The 16,152-nt window shown below is 35.3% G+C and overlaps 1 protein-coding gene across 1 annotated transcript in view; it reads right to left on the bottom strand.

Moving 5' to 3' along the window:
- LOC129265259 (mitogen-activated protein kinase kinase kinase 10-like) overlaps positions 1-15,807 on the bottom strand; it is a gene marked incomplete at its 5' end in the record, with an annotated part of 30,553 nt that extends 14,746 nt beyond the window's left edge. Inside the window, 4 exons of the mRNA XM_064101473.1 lie at positions 358-489; positions 4,293-4,533; positions 6,146-6,321; positions 15,645-15,807. Of these exons, the coding sequence (XP_063957543.1) occupies positions 358-489; positions 4,293-4,533; positions 6,146-6,321; positions 15,645-15,807 (712 nt within the window). The remainder of the gene's footprint in view (positions 1-357; positions 490-4,292; positions 4,534-6,145; positions 6,322-15,644) is intronic.
- Between the last annotated feature and the right edge of the window lie 345 nt (positions 15,808-16,152).

Below are 16,152 nucleotides of genomic sequence, written 5' to 3'. Positions count from 1 at the left end.
TTTTTTTTTTCAAACCGAGGTACTCCATTTTTAACATTCAAATGAAACTGCAGTTTACAGCCTGGAAAAAATTTAAATGCCCTACATTTTATGGTTCTACAATACTTACTGAATGAATTTGCTTCCTCAGCAGCTAGACTGTATGTCTTTTTGATAAAATCAATATAGACAAAGCTTTTAGATACTGTCAAGGGGCCACAGAACATAAGGGGACTTCAGCCCCCTACCCCAATTTTTTTTTAGTAAACTTGTGCCAACAAACAACCATCTTGATAAGATTGTTTGCATGGTCCGCCCTCTACCCCCATTTTTTTAAATCGTTCCGTGGCCCCCGCTGCATCTGTAGGTAATACTTACATGCAAAGACCCGTAACCGAGGAATGGGACTCTTGGGTGGACTCTCCTCTGGACTGAGGTGTGAAGAACGGGGATCTCCTCCACCTCGTTGGAAGGAGGGGTCAGCCTTTACTGTCAATTTATGATGGAAATCTGCACAAAATATAAATGTTTTCATTACAGATTCAGTGAAATTACACGGACGAGAAAGATCAAAGACAAAAAGCGATGTACATTAGTGGCAGACTGAAGCTTTATATACAGTACATCCAACTGTACTTTCTTCAAATGAAGCTTTAAAGAGAACTCAAATAGGATAATTCAGAATGAGAAAATGAGTCAAGAAGACAAGATATAAGGTCCCCATGAGATCACTTCAATTGAAGAGAAAATGAGACAATGACAATGGTCTTGATAACATGACTTCTTTTGGACAAGACAATGATACAACATTCTTGAAGATACAATGAGACTATGACATTGGTCTTGATAACTTGACTTCCTTTGGACAAGAAAACTTCCTTGAAGAGAAAAACTAGCACATGAATGATGTGGAGCTCATCCGGCATCTCGCCACAAAATTTAACACAATTTTAATTTCAGCCCAGTTGACACTGTAGTCAATTATATTGGTGACATAAATTGAGGATATAGAATTGACATTGATGAAGAAATGACATAGAAGCATTTTTTGTGATCTATGAATAAATTTCATATAAACTAAGCATAAATAATGTTCTAGTAAAAATTCCTTAACTCTGTGTAGAACCTTGGTGAACCTCATGTACAGTAGCTCTCAGATGGAACAAAAATAATCAAAATCAATCAACAAATAAATAAGTATTTTTTGTGAGTTTTGAAAATATATGAACAAATTAGCATATTTAATGAGTTTCAAAATTCTGTGTTGAAAATTTGTATCACCACATCGGGCTATCATATAAAGCAAACAATATTGAAATTGATCAACAAATGAAGAAAAAACATTTTTTGTGATTTATGAATAAATATTGCATAAATTAGCATAAATAATTTTCTAGACAAAATTTCAAAATTTTGTGTACAAGTTTGGTGAACCTCATGCAGCTCTACCAGATTGAAAAAAAAAATCAAAATCGGTCAACAAATAAAGAAGAGGCATTTTCTGTGATTTATGAATAAATTTTGCATAAATTAAGATAAATAATTTTTCTTGACTTCCTTGGGACAAAAAGACAACTTCCTTGAAGAGAAAAATGAGACTTTGACGATGGTCATCTTGAGTTGGCTTCTTCAAAACATGACAACGATACAACATCCTTGAAGAGACTTTAGAGACTATGACATTGGTCTTGCTAACTTGACTTCTTTAGGAAGAGACAACAATACAAGATCCTTGGAAAGAGTCGTCAACACAATAAGAAGATATGTAATCATATCATGTAATCCATTCATGTCACTTTGTCCTTTGTATTTTACTCACAGTACAAATCCAATTTCCTTTGAATCTACTCTTCATTCATAAATAAGCTGTTATGAAGCCTCATTTATTGTATTTCTAACTTGTAGAATATAATACAATCATACTAAAGGGAAATTATTATTGATAAAATCATGTCATAATTCTATATCAGTGCTAAACAAATCATTAGTTCCTAATTTGTTATTATCTTCATGATTATTATTTTCCATGATAAATCAACTTCCCCCCTCCCCTGATAATTTTCTTTTCCAATAATTTTTTTTCCCTTACATAACGTAAATTAGGTAAACACAAAAAATTCCCACAGTCATGTCCTAGAAAATTCTGCCTATTTAAAGAACTGTAAACAGATGGTGAAAAGAAGATCAATCAAAATCACCCCCAATATTCCCACACACACACACAGAGGAGGAAAAAAAAAGAACTCCTTCCACAAACACTTCATAAGCTACTAACAAATACAAATAGGAGAAAATGCCAACAAGGTACATTACAAACCATTTTGGAAGGGTAACCAGTTTTTCAAATCGACCTTTGCATGTGATCTGTTGACATACAGACTACGTTCGTGAATCGCAGGTGCACTGAGAAATGGCATTCCTCTTTTCATCCTACTTAATCAGGCAAACATGAAGCTCAATGGAATTTCAAATATGGATGAGCGACTTCAATACCAACTAATAATGGATTGGATTTGTCGGTTCATCCCAGTTAAAGTTTAACATGAACCCCATTACCTTTGACTATGACTTTCACAGTGAACAAATACCACATCAAAATAATATACTCAATGTCAATGCTTGTGTACGATATACATGAATTTCCACAAATATTTCACTTTGAAATCGATGTTTTTAACCTCATTTGAAACATTGTTTTTAACCTGAATTGAAATATATTTTAGTTTTTCAAGAATCATAGTCAATGATGTCTACGATGTATATCCTAGACATGAGACAGAGAAATATTTTTTTTTTTTTAAAGAGAGAAATTGCTACATGTAAGAGAGCGCAGCAACTGGACCTGGGGCTGGGTAAAGTATTGCAATTTTAGGTATTGAAAATTCATATTTTGAAGCAATTTGAAATAATATCTGATATACTGTATAACAAAAGATATGAATTTTTTTCTTCAGGATTTCAAAATCTCCATATCTATGGAGAAAATCATAGATTGATTAAAAAAAAAACTTGCTAATGTTTAAAAAAAAACATAAATATTAGGAGCAGGAATACCTACTAAAAATTACAGTTTGGGAAATACTATGTAATTCAAACAGTATATTATTTGTTTATAACGTTTTGATAGCTAAAGTGATGCCCATGTCAAATTGGAGAGATTTTCTAGGAGAGTGAAAATCACAATTCTTCGGGAATGAATTACATATGACAGTAAAAACATGCACTAAACTTGACAAAACTAAATACAAAGCCCACATTGAATACAATTCTCACTTTGAAATGCAAGCAAAAGAAAAACACTTATCTCCTTTCAACTTAAGACCTACTGAAGAGACTTTAACCTTGACTTTACATTTTTAGGTATGTTTGATAAGCACTGAATTGCTCTATGCTTTATTTGTAATGTACATACAAAACTACTGGACTACTGTTATTATAAACAAGTTATGCATGGTACCATGTCTTGAGAATCAAATGAGCAAATATTAAAAATCCTCACTGACTTCCCAACTCTCTCCAATGAAGAGCTTTTAAATTCAGGAGTTTCTGAAATCACCAAACACATGATGCTACGGTATTGACAAGAGGACTTGAATATTTACAAAAGAGGGTTGTATTGGAAGTTTTGTTGATTCAAAAGGCTGATTACTTCCTTTTAATTCAGAAATTCTTTTAGAAATAATTCAGTTCCTGTTTGGTATACATGGTATACAAAAGAACTTACTAAATAAAAAGAAAATTAGTACCCTTCATTCTCTTTCAGTTACAATTTCGATTCAATCTGATAAGAATTACTATACATGCATGGACGACCATAGTAAAAAATTCAAGACATGAATTCTATTTCTGTTTTTGCATGCTAAACTAATGAAAACATCTTCGACCATTACATTACAAGACAAGTTTGACTAATATACAGTATAATAATAATAGGTCCATTTATATAGCGCTGTTACTATGTGCATATACTCAACTGCGCTTTGATATGTGGTATCATATTATTACCCCAGCCGTAGCTGAGCTGGCATATCGGCGCTAAAATGTCAAGGAACTAATCCTACCGGGTACCCATTCGCCTCACCTGGGTCGAGTGCAGCACAGTGTGGATAAATTTCTTGCTGAAGGAAAACATGCCATGGCTAGGATTTGAACCCACGACCCTCTGTTTGAAAGGCGAGAGTCAGAACCACTAGACCACGACGCGCCCACAGTCACATACAAAAATACAAAACTTCACTTGACTACCTCCCCCCACAAAAAAAAAGAGAAAAAAAACACCATAAATAATTTTTTTTCCATTATTGATTGGTTACCTTGAGGAGTACTGATACGTTTGTTGCTACGTCGTAGTTTGTTAGCCTTAATCTTGCCATGTCTCTTCTTAGGGACGGGTTTTTCGTCCTGCTGCTGTTGCGTGATGACCAAGTTCAGTTCCCTCTCCAGGAGCTCAATCTCCCTCTCAGCTAGATCCTGCTCCCTCCGCTTCAGCAGGGCCGCATGGAGCTTCTGCTGGATCTCTGCCTGGGACAGCTCCTCCTCTCTCGTCCTCAGCTCCTACAGATATCATTGGAAGAGTCACATCTCATTAAATAATCTCTCTCATACATGTATGTTCCATTCGAGATGTTTTTAGTAAAAAAACATTGTGTAGCATCATAAAACATGATTATTGCTAAAAATTAAAGCAAAAATGAATACATTGGGAGGCTAAGGAATAAAGTTTGGAAACATGATCAATGAGAGAATTATAAATAGAAATAACAATCAACAACATACAAATCTAAACAATGAGGTCAATTATCAGTGAAGTGTTTACGATCTTTCAAGTGCCATCCAACATATCCAATTACCTCTTTATTTTCAACCCCACGGCATATCACCCAATAAAGAATAAAATCAGGACTCTAGACCTGAAAAATCCTTTATCTGACTCTTCCACTAGTCAAACCCTTGGGTGTTGGCATGATATTTGCCATATTTTTATAACAGACACATGAAGGAAAAATACCCTATAAAGCCAATGACACATGGTCACTACATGTATGATCTTCAAGCACATACACTCATTGCTCTTTACATGTATTTTTTGATTTTCTGAACTATCACCATGGAAATATTCTCTCTCTTTGAAGTACCCTTGTCTGAGTTACGAATCATTGTTCTCATAACTGTAAATAATGTTGCTTGCAAACTACTTGCAGCAGCAAAAGCTTTTGCAATTACCACTTGATAGCAAGTCCAGCTTGCATTCTGTTCACTTTGTAAGAGAAGCATATGGCGGAGCTACCCACAAGCAGGATACACAGTGGTAAAACTGCTACCATCAAATCTGCCACGTTTGCCAACATATGCCAAGATGAGACTTGCATAACATCACACAGAGAAATATCTGATTTTATCATCTACATGATACTTGGATCTATCTACCTGTTATGCTAGTTCATTGAATCAACTTGCTGCTTTTTGCGCATAGCGCCCTTATCAGTCAGCTCCCTGCCAATGCGATCAATGCGATACTGCTAGAATTCGTCATAATTTTGCTACTCATCCAGACAGGACACAATAGTAATAGTCAGTTCTTATATAGCGCATAACACATTATGAATAACGTCTCTATGCGCTTCCAAAGGACTTGGATATTATTACCCTGGCTGTAGCTCAAGCAGCTTTTACGCGCTCGGCATTTCAAGGAATAAATTCCTACCAGGTACCCATTCACCTCACCTGGGTTGAGTGCAGCACAATGTGGATTAATTTCTTGCTGAAGGAAACTACGCCATGGCTGGGATTTGGACCCACGACCCTGTTTCAAAGTCCGGAGACTAATCCACTGGGCCACAACACTCCACATACAACTAAGATGCTCTCCCAATTTGTGATAACTGTTGCATTTTAAGTAGACATTGAGCTCCAATTTAACATTTTCCTTCATACAATTGTGGTATTTAGGCTAAAGATTGTTCTTTTTAATTTTTCAGCACATTTATTGCTTCAATTATTACACTGAAAAACACTCTTTTAGGAATGTTACTCTAACAATTACTGTATAAACTTTTGAACGATTGTTTAAACTATAATCAACAACTTGCATAAAAGTTTATATGAAAGTGACGGGCTTAAACAATATAATTTAATACAGCATTACAAAGTATCATCAATGACAAACCTTTTCTTTAACCCTCAGTTCATCAAACATCTCTTGGATCTCCTCCTTCCAATCTTGTTGCATTATATGGAATGAATCCTGAGGTGTGTTGATAAACGGTGATTCCGAGATGTCTTTGAGCTGCTGCATGATCTCACAGAAGGTTGGCCTTTCGTGAGGATCATAGTTCCAACAATCTGTAAGAATAGGAAAGAAAATATATATTTTAGAGATATTTTCAAAACTCTGTGTCATCTCTTTTAGTAGGGATCCCACTATAAAGATATTATATTATAGTAGATTTCCTGCATTCTCTATTTAAATATTTTGTCTAAATATGATGAAATATGTCAATTGGTAATGAAAAGCTGCTGCAAGATTCCTGCATACTTTTGACAAGGTGCCCAAGATATCTTAAAGCCAATTTGTTTCACTAGGATCATGGAAAATAATCTGTCCAGATATTTATTAGAAATAATCAACAAAATGTCATATGATTTACACCATGAACACCATGAACATGTAGTTGTTTCTTCAAGGATGCTCTAATGTCATATCCTCACCCACTGCCTCTAACAGAAAGACCCTTACATAGCGGAAGAATCATTTAGCTATAAAGAGCATCCTTGCACCAATGTCTCAGGGAAAAAATAACATGAGGTTAAGGGGATTTTGCCACCCCCTACCCAAAGAAAAATTTCTCAAAAAGAACCCTGGAAAATCAAAATAAGAGCCCCAAAATATCCCAATTCCCCCTGAAATCTTAAAGCTAATGCAACATTGCATATGTAGGCAGTAGGCTGTGGAAAGTAACCCCAGAAAATAGAAAAATAACACTTTTTCCCTGACATGTCCTCTATCCCATCAATACAGCAACAAAACTCTACTCCATGAATTCTTAGATTACCCTTGCTACAATATAATTTTCTGTCAATTATGCCGTTGCTCTCAATCCTTCATCTGACTTCTTCCTCCTAACTTTTCTGCCTGCCGTTGGCCTCACTGAAAACAAACCATGCTAAGTATAATCCACATAATGTATCTTTCACTGGCGTACACAGATCTAGGAGAGTAAATTGAGCTAAATTGAAGAGAGGAATATGGATGACATTTGGAAGGTGGACCTGTCTCTATCACTCTTGATTCCTCATGCAACTCCCAATATTGAGAAATGAATGCCTCCATGTACAATGAACGGTAGTATGAGAAATCAATCAGAAATGAAGGAAGCGGGGAATGAACAAGGGTAGGTTGGAGAGAGAATAAGGAGTCTTCACATCCGATAAAAAGATCATGAATATGACGAAAAACACATTAGGGTATTTTTCTGAGATGGGGTATTCGGTGCGGTATACAAAAAAAAAATTGTACATACATACTGTATGGACCAAGAGAAGGGATCATCACACTACAAAAGAGAGACAAGGATTTATTAATCCCCCCCAAAAAAAAAATACATTTCAAAAGTTCAGAAATTACATTCTATGCATTAAAAAAATTACATGATAAACATGGCCTTTGGCATAAAATATCTATACAGAGAATGCATTTCCAGAATATAAGTTATAAACTGAACTACTGCTCTTGTGAAGCAGGAACGCCTTTGCAGCAGAAGTGTAAAGAGAGTGGTTACAATAGAATCAGGATTGTTTTAAGTTTGTTTAGTACCATTGAACCCTCAAATGGTACTTTAGTTATTGCGAGAATGACAAAAAGTTAGTGAACCCAACCAAAAATGAACACATTTACAGTGTTCAAGTTCTGCCATGTTTTAGATATTTCATTATGAAATCAGGTGATAAAATATTAGATTCTCTGGGCTCGCCAAACATTGTGGTATTGTCCTACATTCAACACTCAGCATGAAGGAGTGTATTATGGTGGGGTTCACTAACTTTTGAGCACAACTGTACTTTCAGGTACATAATGACCCTGTGATTGTTGACCTTCTACCTTAACACCACAAAAGTAATTAGATCGCTGTCACTTGTAGTTTCCTAAATGCATACTTTGAAGAAGTTGGAAGTAAACCCATCAAATGGTTTTTAGTTATTGCTAAAATGAAAAGGAACAGACAGACATCCTGAAAATATACTGCCTACTGCAACCACTTATTGTGTGCCAAGGCATAAAAATGGATTTAATGTGCTTTTATATCAACACCTCCACTTACAAAATCCGTTTTCCCCTACAAATAACGTATAAAGAATCTATCACAGCTACTACGATGGTGTTTTCTTCAAACAAAACAGATAAAGAATCCACTAGCTTTTATCATATTCTAAAATCTAAATTTGAAGGGAAATGGATCGAAGTGGATAGAAGATTTAATTAAGAATACATCGAAGGTGTGAAAAGGCTTTGGCATCGTTGTTTTTAGCGGATCAGTATCATTGATGGCCTGCAGTGGTCAAGGGATGACCTTTCTAAATGCCAGGCACGTCCAAATGCCAATTTCATCCAGCAATGGACACTACCTGAGAGAAGGAAGTTGAATTTACGATTGGCTCTTGATGGTATTGATTACTTTCCTACATAGGAAAACACAACATGACACAAGACATATCAGATGGAATGGACATGTACCGTATAATGGTGATTCTTTATATGACACCTAGATAGATCCTTGTCATTTGATGGGTTGGTCGATATCAATCATTCAGCCCATTTCACAATGACGTCATCAACCGTGCAATTTTAGATCCATTCATCGTGCAATTTTGGATCCATACGATTTTTTCCATTGCACGTGCGCACCCAGACTGCAGGCACCAATCGTGTTTGCAGCGCGCATGTTGTATGTACGCAATAATCAACAGACCGAGCTCGTACTGCATGAGCATATTTTGCATCAAAATTCACAAATTTCCTATGAAAAAGAATCTATTTCTAGGTGTCATATAAACCAAATAATGAATGTTCTTTTCATTCGTGCAATGGACAGAATACTTCAATTGGTGAAAGATGAAAGAAATGGATCATTTCATCTTTCACCTCATGAAGTATTCTGTCCATTGCACTCATAAACATTCATTATTTGTATACCAATCATAAATACCTTGCACTCCATTATAAATGATTGCATTCTTGTAAAGGAAGGTGTTTGCTCTTTGCTATACTTGAAATGTCAATCGATCTGTACTTGGCGTCTGTACCCCATTTCAACACATAGTCCTTCATACATACACACAAACAAGAAAAACTGCAATCATAAATATTCCTCCTATACCTGCATTAGAGCCATGTTCAAATAAAGAAAGATAAAGGCAACAGAGGAATCAAACCATTTTAACCAAAGCCAATCAAAGGCAGTAATCATTCAAAACAAATTCATAATACAAGAAGTGACTGGTAAATAAGACTACATTTTGCAACTTCACCTGATATGAACTTTGGTGGAATGCACCCAGTGTGGCAGGTGTTGGGTGGAGAAGAGAAGCTATTTAAACTTTAAAATACATTAGTTTTAATCTTCAAAACATCTGACTTTTGTTGACGAGCTTCAAGCTTTCCAACATCAATTGCAATTAGCAGGGGGAGTTTTGATAATCATTAAACAGATAGCCCAATTAGCATGCACTATCTCCATCTGTTTCAAGCCAAATGGTATAATACACGATGAAGGCATGGATAATGTACAGTCACAGTGAACAGCATTTAGACGCTTGCCATACTAAAAGTATACAAATACATGTATATGTATATGTACATGTACATATGTATATGTACTGATAATTGAGTAGATTTTCATAGATTATTATGACTGGATATAAGTAGTATCAAGCTATACTCTGCACCTATTGTTGACTGAATGCAGCCTATATGCAATGAGATATCATTATAGATTACTGATGACCCAATTTCAAGTGACAACGTCCATAAATTCTTGTCAAGACGTAATGTGATCTTATTTTATTTATGGAATTCATGAATATCATGACTGAAACTCTAGCATATGATAAGACAAGCAATACAAGATAGTAGCTTTCATGATTACCTTCAGGAAATACAATCCACTCTCAAAATCATCTGGGATATCTTTCCTAGAAAGAATCATGCTTCCTGTGTGATCTATGAATTTCAAATCCTGTCAATATTTTACTAGAACTATTCATCTGTACTTGTTTTTATTCCTCAATGCCAATCAACTGACACATTAGTACATGTAGATGCTATGTAGAGCTCTGCATGAATACTCCTTTATAAAGAAAGCATCTGAAAAAAAATTGAAACGAGCCCCGGAAATAATATTGTCATAGATTTTTTATTTTCATTTTTATATTTTGTATACTTATCAATTATCATAGCATTCCCATATGCATAAATTTCAGTAATATAAAGTGTTTAGTTTCCTTTTTCTCTCTTTTTTTTGGGGGGGAGGGAGGGTGGGGCAGGGCCTACTCCTTTTTCTCTCTCTTGCTCTGCCTTTCTTTCCACTCTCTTACACTCTTTCACTCATTTCACACCAAATCAAATTTTGTTTTCAATTCATCACTAGGTTTACCATGAAAATCCATATCATGTGTCAGCAAAAACGATTCCTTCATTTCAACTCGAAGCCCGCAAAACTTTTCTCTCAGACCAAATCGGAAACTACAATCCCACCGGAAGTATAATCATCACCACAAACAACACCTGCATGTAACCAACAAGTGTATTTTCAATACTTGATATTCGAAAAAAAAAAAGGTTTCAATGACAGGGAATGCACATTTACAGGTCATAACAGAAGCATCTCATGAAGAGATCTTGATATCAGAAATTTTCATCAATAAATGTTACAAGCTACTGGAAATCCTTCTAGCTGATTGGCTGAGGGCAAATTAGTCTGTGAAAATCAGCAAACATAACTCAAGCCACAAAACCATCCCCTTAACTGAAAGGGCTGATACATCATAACAAATATACTTTGATGAATATGGATGCAGTTTCACTCAAAATATACCAACGAAACTACAATCCTGGACCTAAATAATGACATTATACTTCACAATGGCAAAAATTCGAAGTGATGATCTAGCTGTATCCATACGCCTCTATATTATGCACACCCGTACTAGAGCGAGATGCCACATCCACAGTATGGTGACATGCACTACGGTTTACAGATTTTCTTTATAGATTTTGCCGCAGCGGATTTTGGTTCACCATCTTGTGCTTGGCTGGACATCACAAGTGGTCATGTGATAGCTTTTTACAGGATGTGGAGACAGAGTTAAAAAACTGGACAGAATGTTATATCACTATACACGGATACAAGTTAGTTTCACCACTGGGCCTGAAAAGAAGCTTGTACAATGTCTGAAAAAAGTCCGAAATGAGAATATGTCAGGGCCTGAAATAGAAGATTGGCATCCCTACACTATAAACAGTATTCTGAAATGCTTTTCACAACGTGTTTTGAAACATAACTGTATTTTTAATACAATTTTTAGTTTTCATCAGTGAAAATTTTAGCTGTTTTGCAACAGGTACTTTTACAATGAAAACATTGGTTATCAATTACAGCATATGTTCATTCTTATAAATATGTTTATTATTGAAATGTTCATGCTGAGACTCCTGATCAGGGGTTTATAACTTTCATTAAAATTTAATCTGGACTTTATTTGATCAATATCGTTACCTGCTAACTAACAAAAAAAGTAATGAATTTCTCACACTAATCGTTATACCTGTCACTTTACGTGTAGCACTACTTGATATTTTATGTTGGTTTTCTCTTTTTCTTTCCCCTTTTTTTCATCTCTTCTTTCCCATCTTGGTGGAAGAGGAATGGTTAGCAAGAAGAATACCAGAGGGTTATCCATTAATATGAGCACCACCTTACCAAGTTACATCATATGTGTACATAACAGTGTCTGAATTTCTCTCAAAGTCAACTTCATATATCGACCCCTTGTACCTGCTAGACATACTATATCTTCTATCTCTTATGGTATCTTTCGAAACAGATGCAAATTTGCAACCAAATCAAGTTCAAGTCTCCAAATTGGCCGGGAATATGGGCTAATCGAAGCTGCCGACCGTCTCCTGCATAATGTTTCAAGCTCCATTACAGTTTCGTGCCTAGTTTGGAAGACAAAATAACGGAGGTTTGGGATACGGATCTGCAAATTCTCGACTCTGCCCGTGCCTTCGTCTCAGATGAAATATTCATCCCTGTACGACACTCTGGGGTCGAATACTGCATCGGATGATGAGATTCATAAGCATTCTCGTCCATCAGGAGGAGCAGCGGAGATGATGGTGATCAGAGATGATGATCTCGAGATGATGACAGTAAGGTTATCCAGATGCTCTCAAAGATAATGGAAGATACACTGATCTCAGAGGTCAAGATTATTTGCCAAGTTTTCATGATGAGATATATACTTTTGTATACAGATCTCTCTTTCAAAATGCTACAGGGCCTCATATTCAACATCCAAAAATAGGCCACTGCACACATTACGGTTGGTCTACGACCTGATTTTGGAAGAAACAGCAATTTGCATATTTTCTAGTAGAATGATTTAACAGAAAAAATATCTTATTTGAGGTTGATTATCAAAATGCTTACATTAAAACGTAGAATTACAAGGCTTTAATTGCATTCATGGCCAAATTTGCCTAAAATCACAGCTTATCATACAATTGCTCCAACTTTATTACCATTCTAAATTGAACTCATTGTTTACATTTATATGAAAAGGAATTGAATAGTCATTAAATTTCATTTAAGCATTCGTATGACGGTTCAGAACTTTGAGCAATAGTTAGTTCCATGTTTTAATCTTCTCAAGAATTGTTGTAACATTTTAATTCAGGTCATAGACCAATCATAAGAACAGCGATGGCCCTCAGATAATGTAAATGATCATCAACAACAACATATCTATTCAGCTGATGGAAATGATCTACTCAAAATTAACCCTCTCAGTAAATAAAATTAACTGTACTTTTTTTTTAATGAGACGCAGAATTCATTAAGAGTAACTAAGACAAATACCTAATGATTTCTATTCTCAATTGTATCCTTAAGGCAAGATAATTAATTTCATCCTCAAATTATCATTAGGATGATAAGTACATTTCTGCAATACCTCTTTAACCATCACCGGCCATTTCACATCTAATACGGATGACAAACACAGGCACCTGAAATGACAATATGATATTTCACACATCCGCCTCCAAGTCCCGGGTAAGCTATTGAATACGAGGTCGAATACATGACAGGACAGTATGATTACTATCATACATGAGAACATGACGGGATCAAATTTCACGATCATAATCGGTATGCTGCTACTTGGCCTGAAGCTAGCAGCTTGAGTTTTGCAATCATTCCAAACTTATGGAGTCTTTAAAGCGTATCACTTGTCCAAACTGAGGCAATCTAAGAATACTGGCTCTGCATGAAATACCCAGGATTCGTATCGAATGATAAATCATTAGAGATGACTTGCAAGTCAGAATTAAATTGGCATTCTGGCTGGTGCTCAATTTTCATCAGTAAATGAAACACTAGCTGTTCTGTCACAACAATGTGTTATAAAGATCTCAATGAATGAAAAGAACAGGACTTTGCCAAAAAATGGAAAATGCAATTTTGTTATTTACATAGTCAGTACGAAGTTTCACCAAGTGAAATGACTATAATGTTGAACCTCTGAATGAAATTACTTAGGCTCTGCACATTAAAGAGGTTAGACCAAATTAATTCAATTTACCTCATTGTACTAAAAGAGAAACTATAAATGAAACTTTAAATCATAAGTAAATTAAAACATTTCTAATTAATTTTGGTGTGTCATCTCCATGAACATATATCCATCATCATAATTTGATTATTTAATATTCAGAATTCATTTCTTGCTTCAGTCTCATTTTCTTTAACCCTATTTCTCTCAAATTTTTATTGTTTTTTTTAAATAAAACTCATTCTATATCTTCTATACCTTTTTTTGAATATGTTTATAAAGCAGCTCCTTCTCATATATGACAGACAGCCTTTCCTTTAACTTTCTGTTGCTTGTTCTTGTCCCCCTCTCTTAGTCCCCCATCAATCTCCTAAAATCGCTCCACTTGGTACGACATCCAAAGAAACCCACCATCCAAGTATGACTCAGATTAGAGGCTCGGGAATGAGATGTGATGCCTCGATTGCCAAACTTAATTGGTGATGCATACATTTGGACTGGAACGGGGGAAATCTTTGTCGATTTAGAAGAACATTGCAAGCACATTACTTACCGACTAGGATCCCGACAATCATTGTGACTACTACACAGATAGGACAAGAAGGGTAATACAAGCTCTTGAGGAATATTAAGCGACAGTCTGTTGAATAATACATCACTCGATCTAAAATCACTTGTGGCAATAGCCTTCAAAGGCCATCATGAATATTCTAACATTGATACAAGAGGGATATATAGAGAAGAAAAATAATAGAATGACATAAAAATGAGCCATATGCTGGGGAAAGAATCGTATCAGTGTATACCATAAGCAGAAAGTATATAGAAATAGAATCACTGTAAAGATAAAGACAGACAGATTGGAACAATGAATTACTCTTTTACTGCAAGAGCTCGTCTGGTTCCTAATCATACTCCTCTCCCAGTTAGACAATTTCACTCCTTTTGGAGTGAGATTTGCATCACCTGAGAGTGAATTTTACCTCTTTTTGGAGTGAATTTATCAAAAGATGCACAGTTCACTCAAGAAAGAGCTAAAATGCACTCTACAGGATGTACAATTTACTCCAAAAGGATTGGCTCCTAATATCACTCTGAGAGAAGTGTCATTAGGGACTACTTTTTTAATGCATTTTGTGACATGGAAAAAGTTGAGATGGTTGTAATAAAAAAAGAGCCACTGAAAAGTAGCAACCTTGAATTTTGGTAATATCAATAAAACCAACTTTTAAAGGACAAGTCCACCCCAACAAACAGTTAATTTGAATAAAAAGAGAAAATCCAACAAGCATAGCACTGAAAATTTCATCAAAATTGGATGTAAAATAAGAAAGTTATGACATTTTAAAGTTTCGCTTAATTTCACAAAACAGTTATATGCACATCCTGGCTGGTATGCAAATGAGGGAACTGATGACATCACTCACTCACTATTTCTTTTGTATTTTATTATATAAAATATTCTAATTTTCTCCTCATTGTCAAGTGATACAACGATTGATTCCTCCCTGAACATGTGGAATTAGCATTGTTTAATAGTATACGGTTCAGTCAAGTTGGTCCTTATTGTCAAATCTGTAAAAAAATGAAATATTGTATAATTCAAACAATAAAAAACAAAAGAAATAGTGAGTGATGGACATCATCGACTGACTCACCTAGTTGTGCATATCACTGTTTTGTGAAAAATAAGCGAAACTTTAAAACGTCATAACTTTCTTATTTTACATCCGATTTTGATGAAATTTTCAGCACTATGCTAGTTTGATTTTTCTCTATTTATTCAAGTCAACATTTTCCTGGGGTGGACTTGACCTTTAAAAAAAGATACATACCGTCGAGCATTCTTGAGAAGATTTCTGGACAGGTTGATGGGATGGGAAGGGTGAGTTTGTTGACAGCGATACCATACGCTACAGCCAGAGTGTCAATTCCTTTGTAAGGGACCTCCCCAGTCAGCAGCTCCCACAGCAGAATCCCAAAGCTGTAAATGTCACATGGAAATAAACACAGAAATCAATACTTTGAAAACTCGGGAGATGAGCATCCGTGACACGTCTGTAAACAACTCCTGAGCGATTGACGGTTTGACATTTTCTGCCAAAACGCCCACCACATAACTGCCGATTGGCAGGAAATCAAATTACAAAAACACATTCTTGATATCAATCTTTATAGAAATATTCAGAAGGGCTTATTTTTAAAACAAAAATCAGTAATAATGGAAAATTGCATCATCACCAATTCACCATCATGATAGCTTTATCAGACCACTTAACTTCTTTCAAAAAATATGTTCATAAAAGGTACATGTACATTTTTCAAAAGTTTAAGTCTTTAATA

This window comes from Lytechinus pictus, chromosome 7 (genome assembly GCF_037042905.1).
Source record: "Lytechinus pictus isolate F3 Inbred chromosome 7, Lp3.0, whole genome shotgun sequence".
In the NCBI taxonomy this organism is placed as follows: domain Eukaryota; kingdom Metazoa; phylum Echinodermata; class Echinoidea; order Temnopleuroida; family Toxopneustidae; genus Lytechinus; species Lytechinus pictus.
The sequence above is the reverse complement of the archived record's forward strand: the minus strand, read 5'-3'. Positions and strand labels throughout refer to the sequence as shown.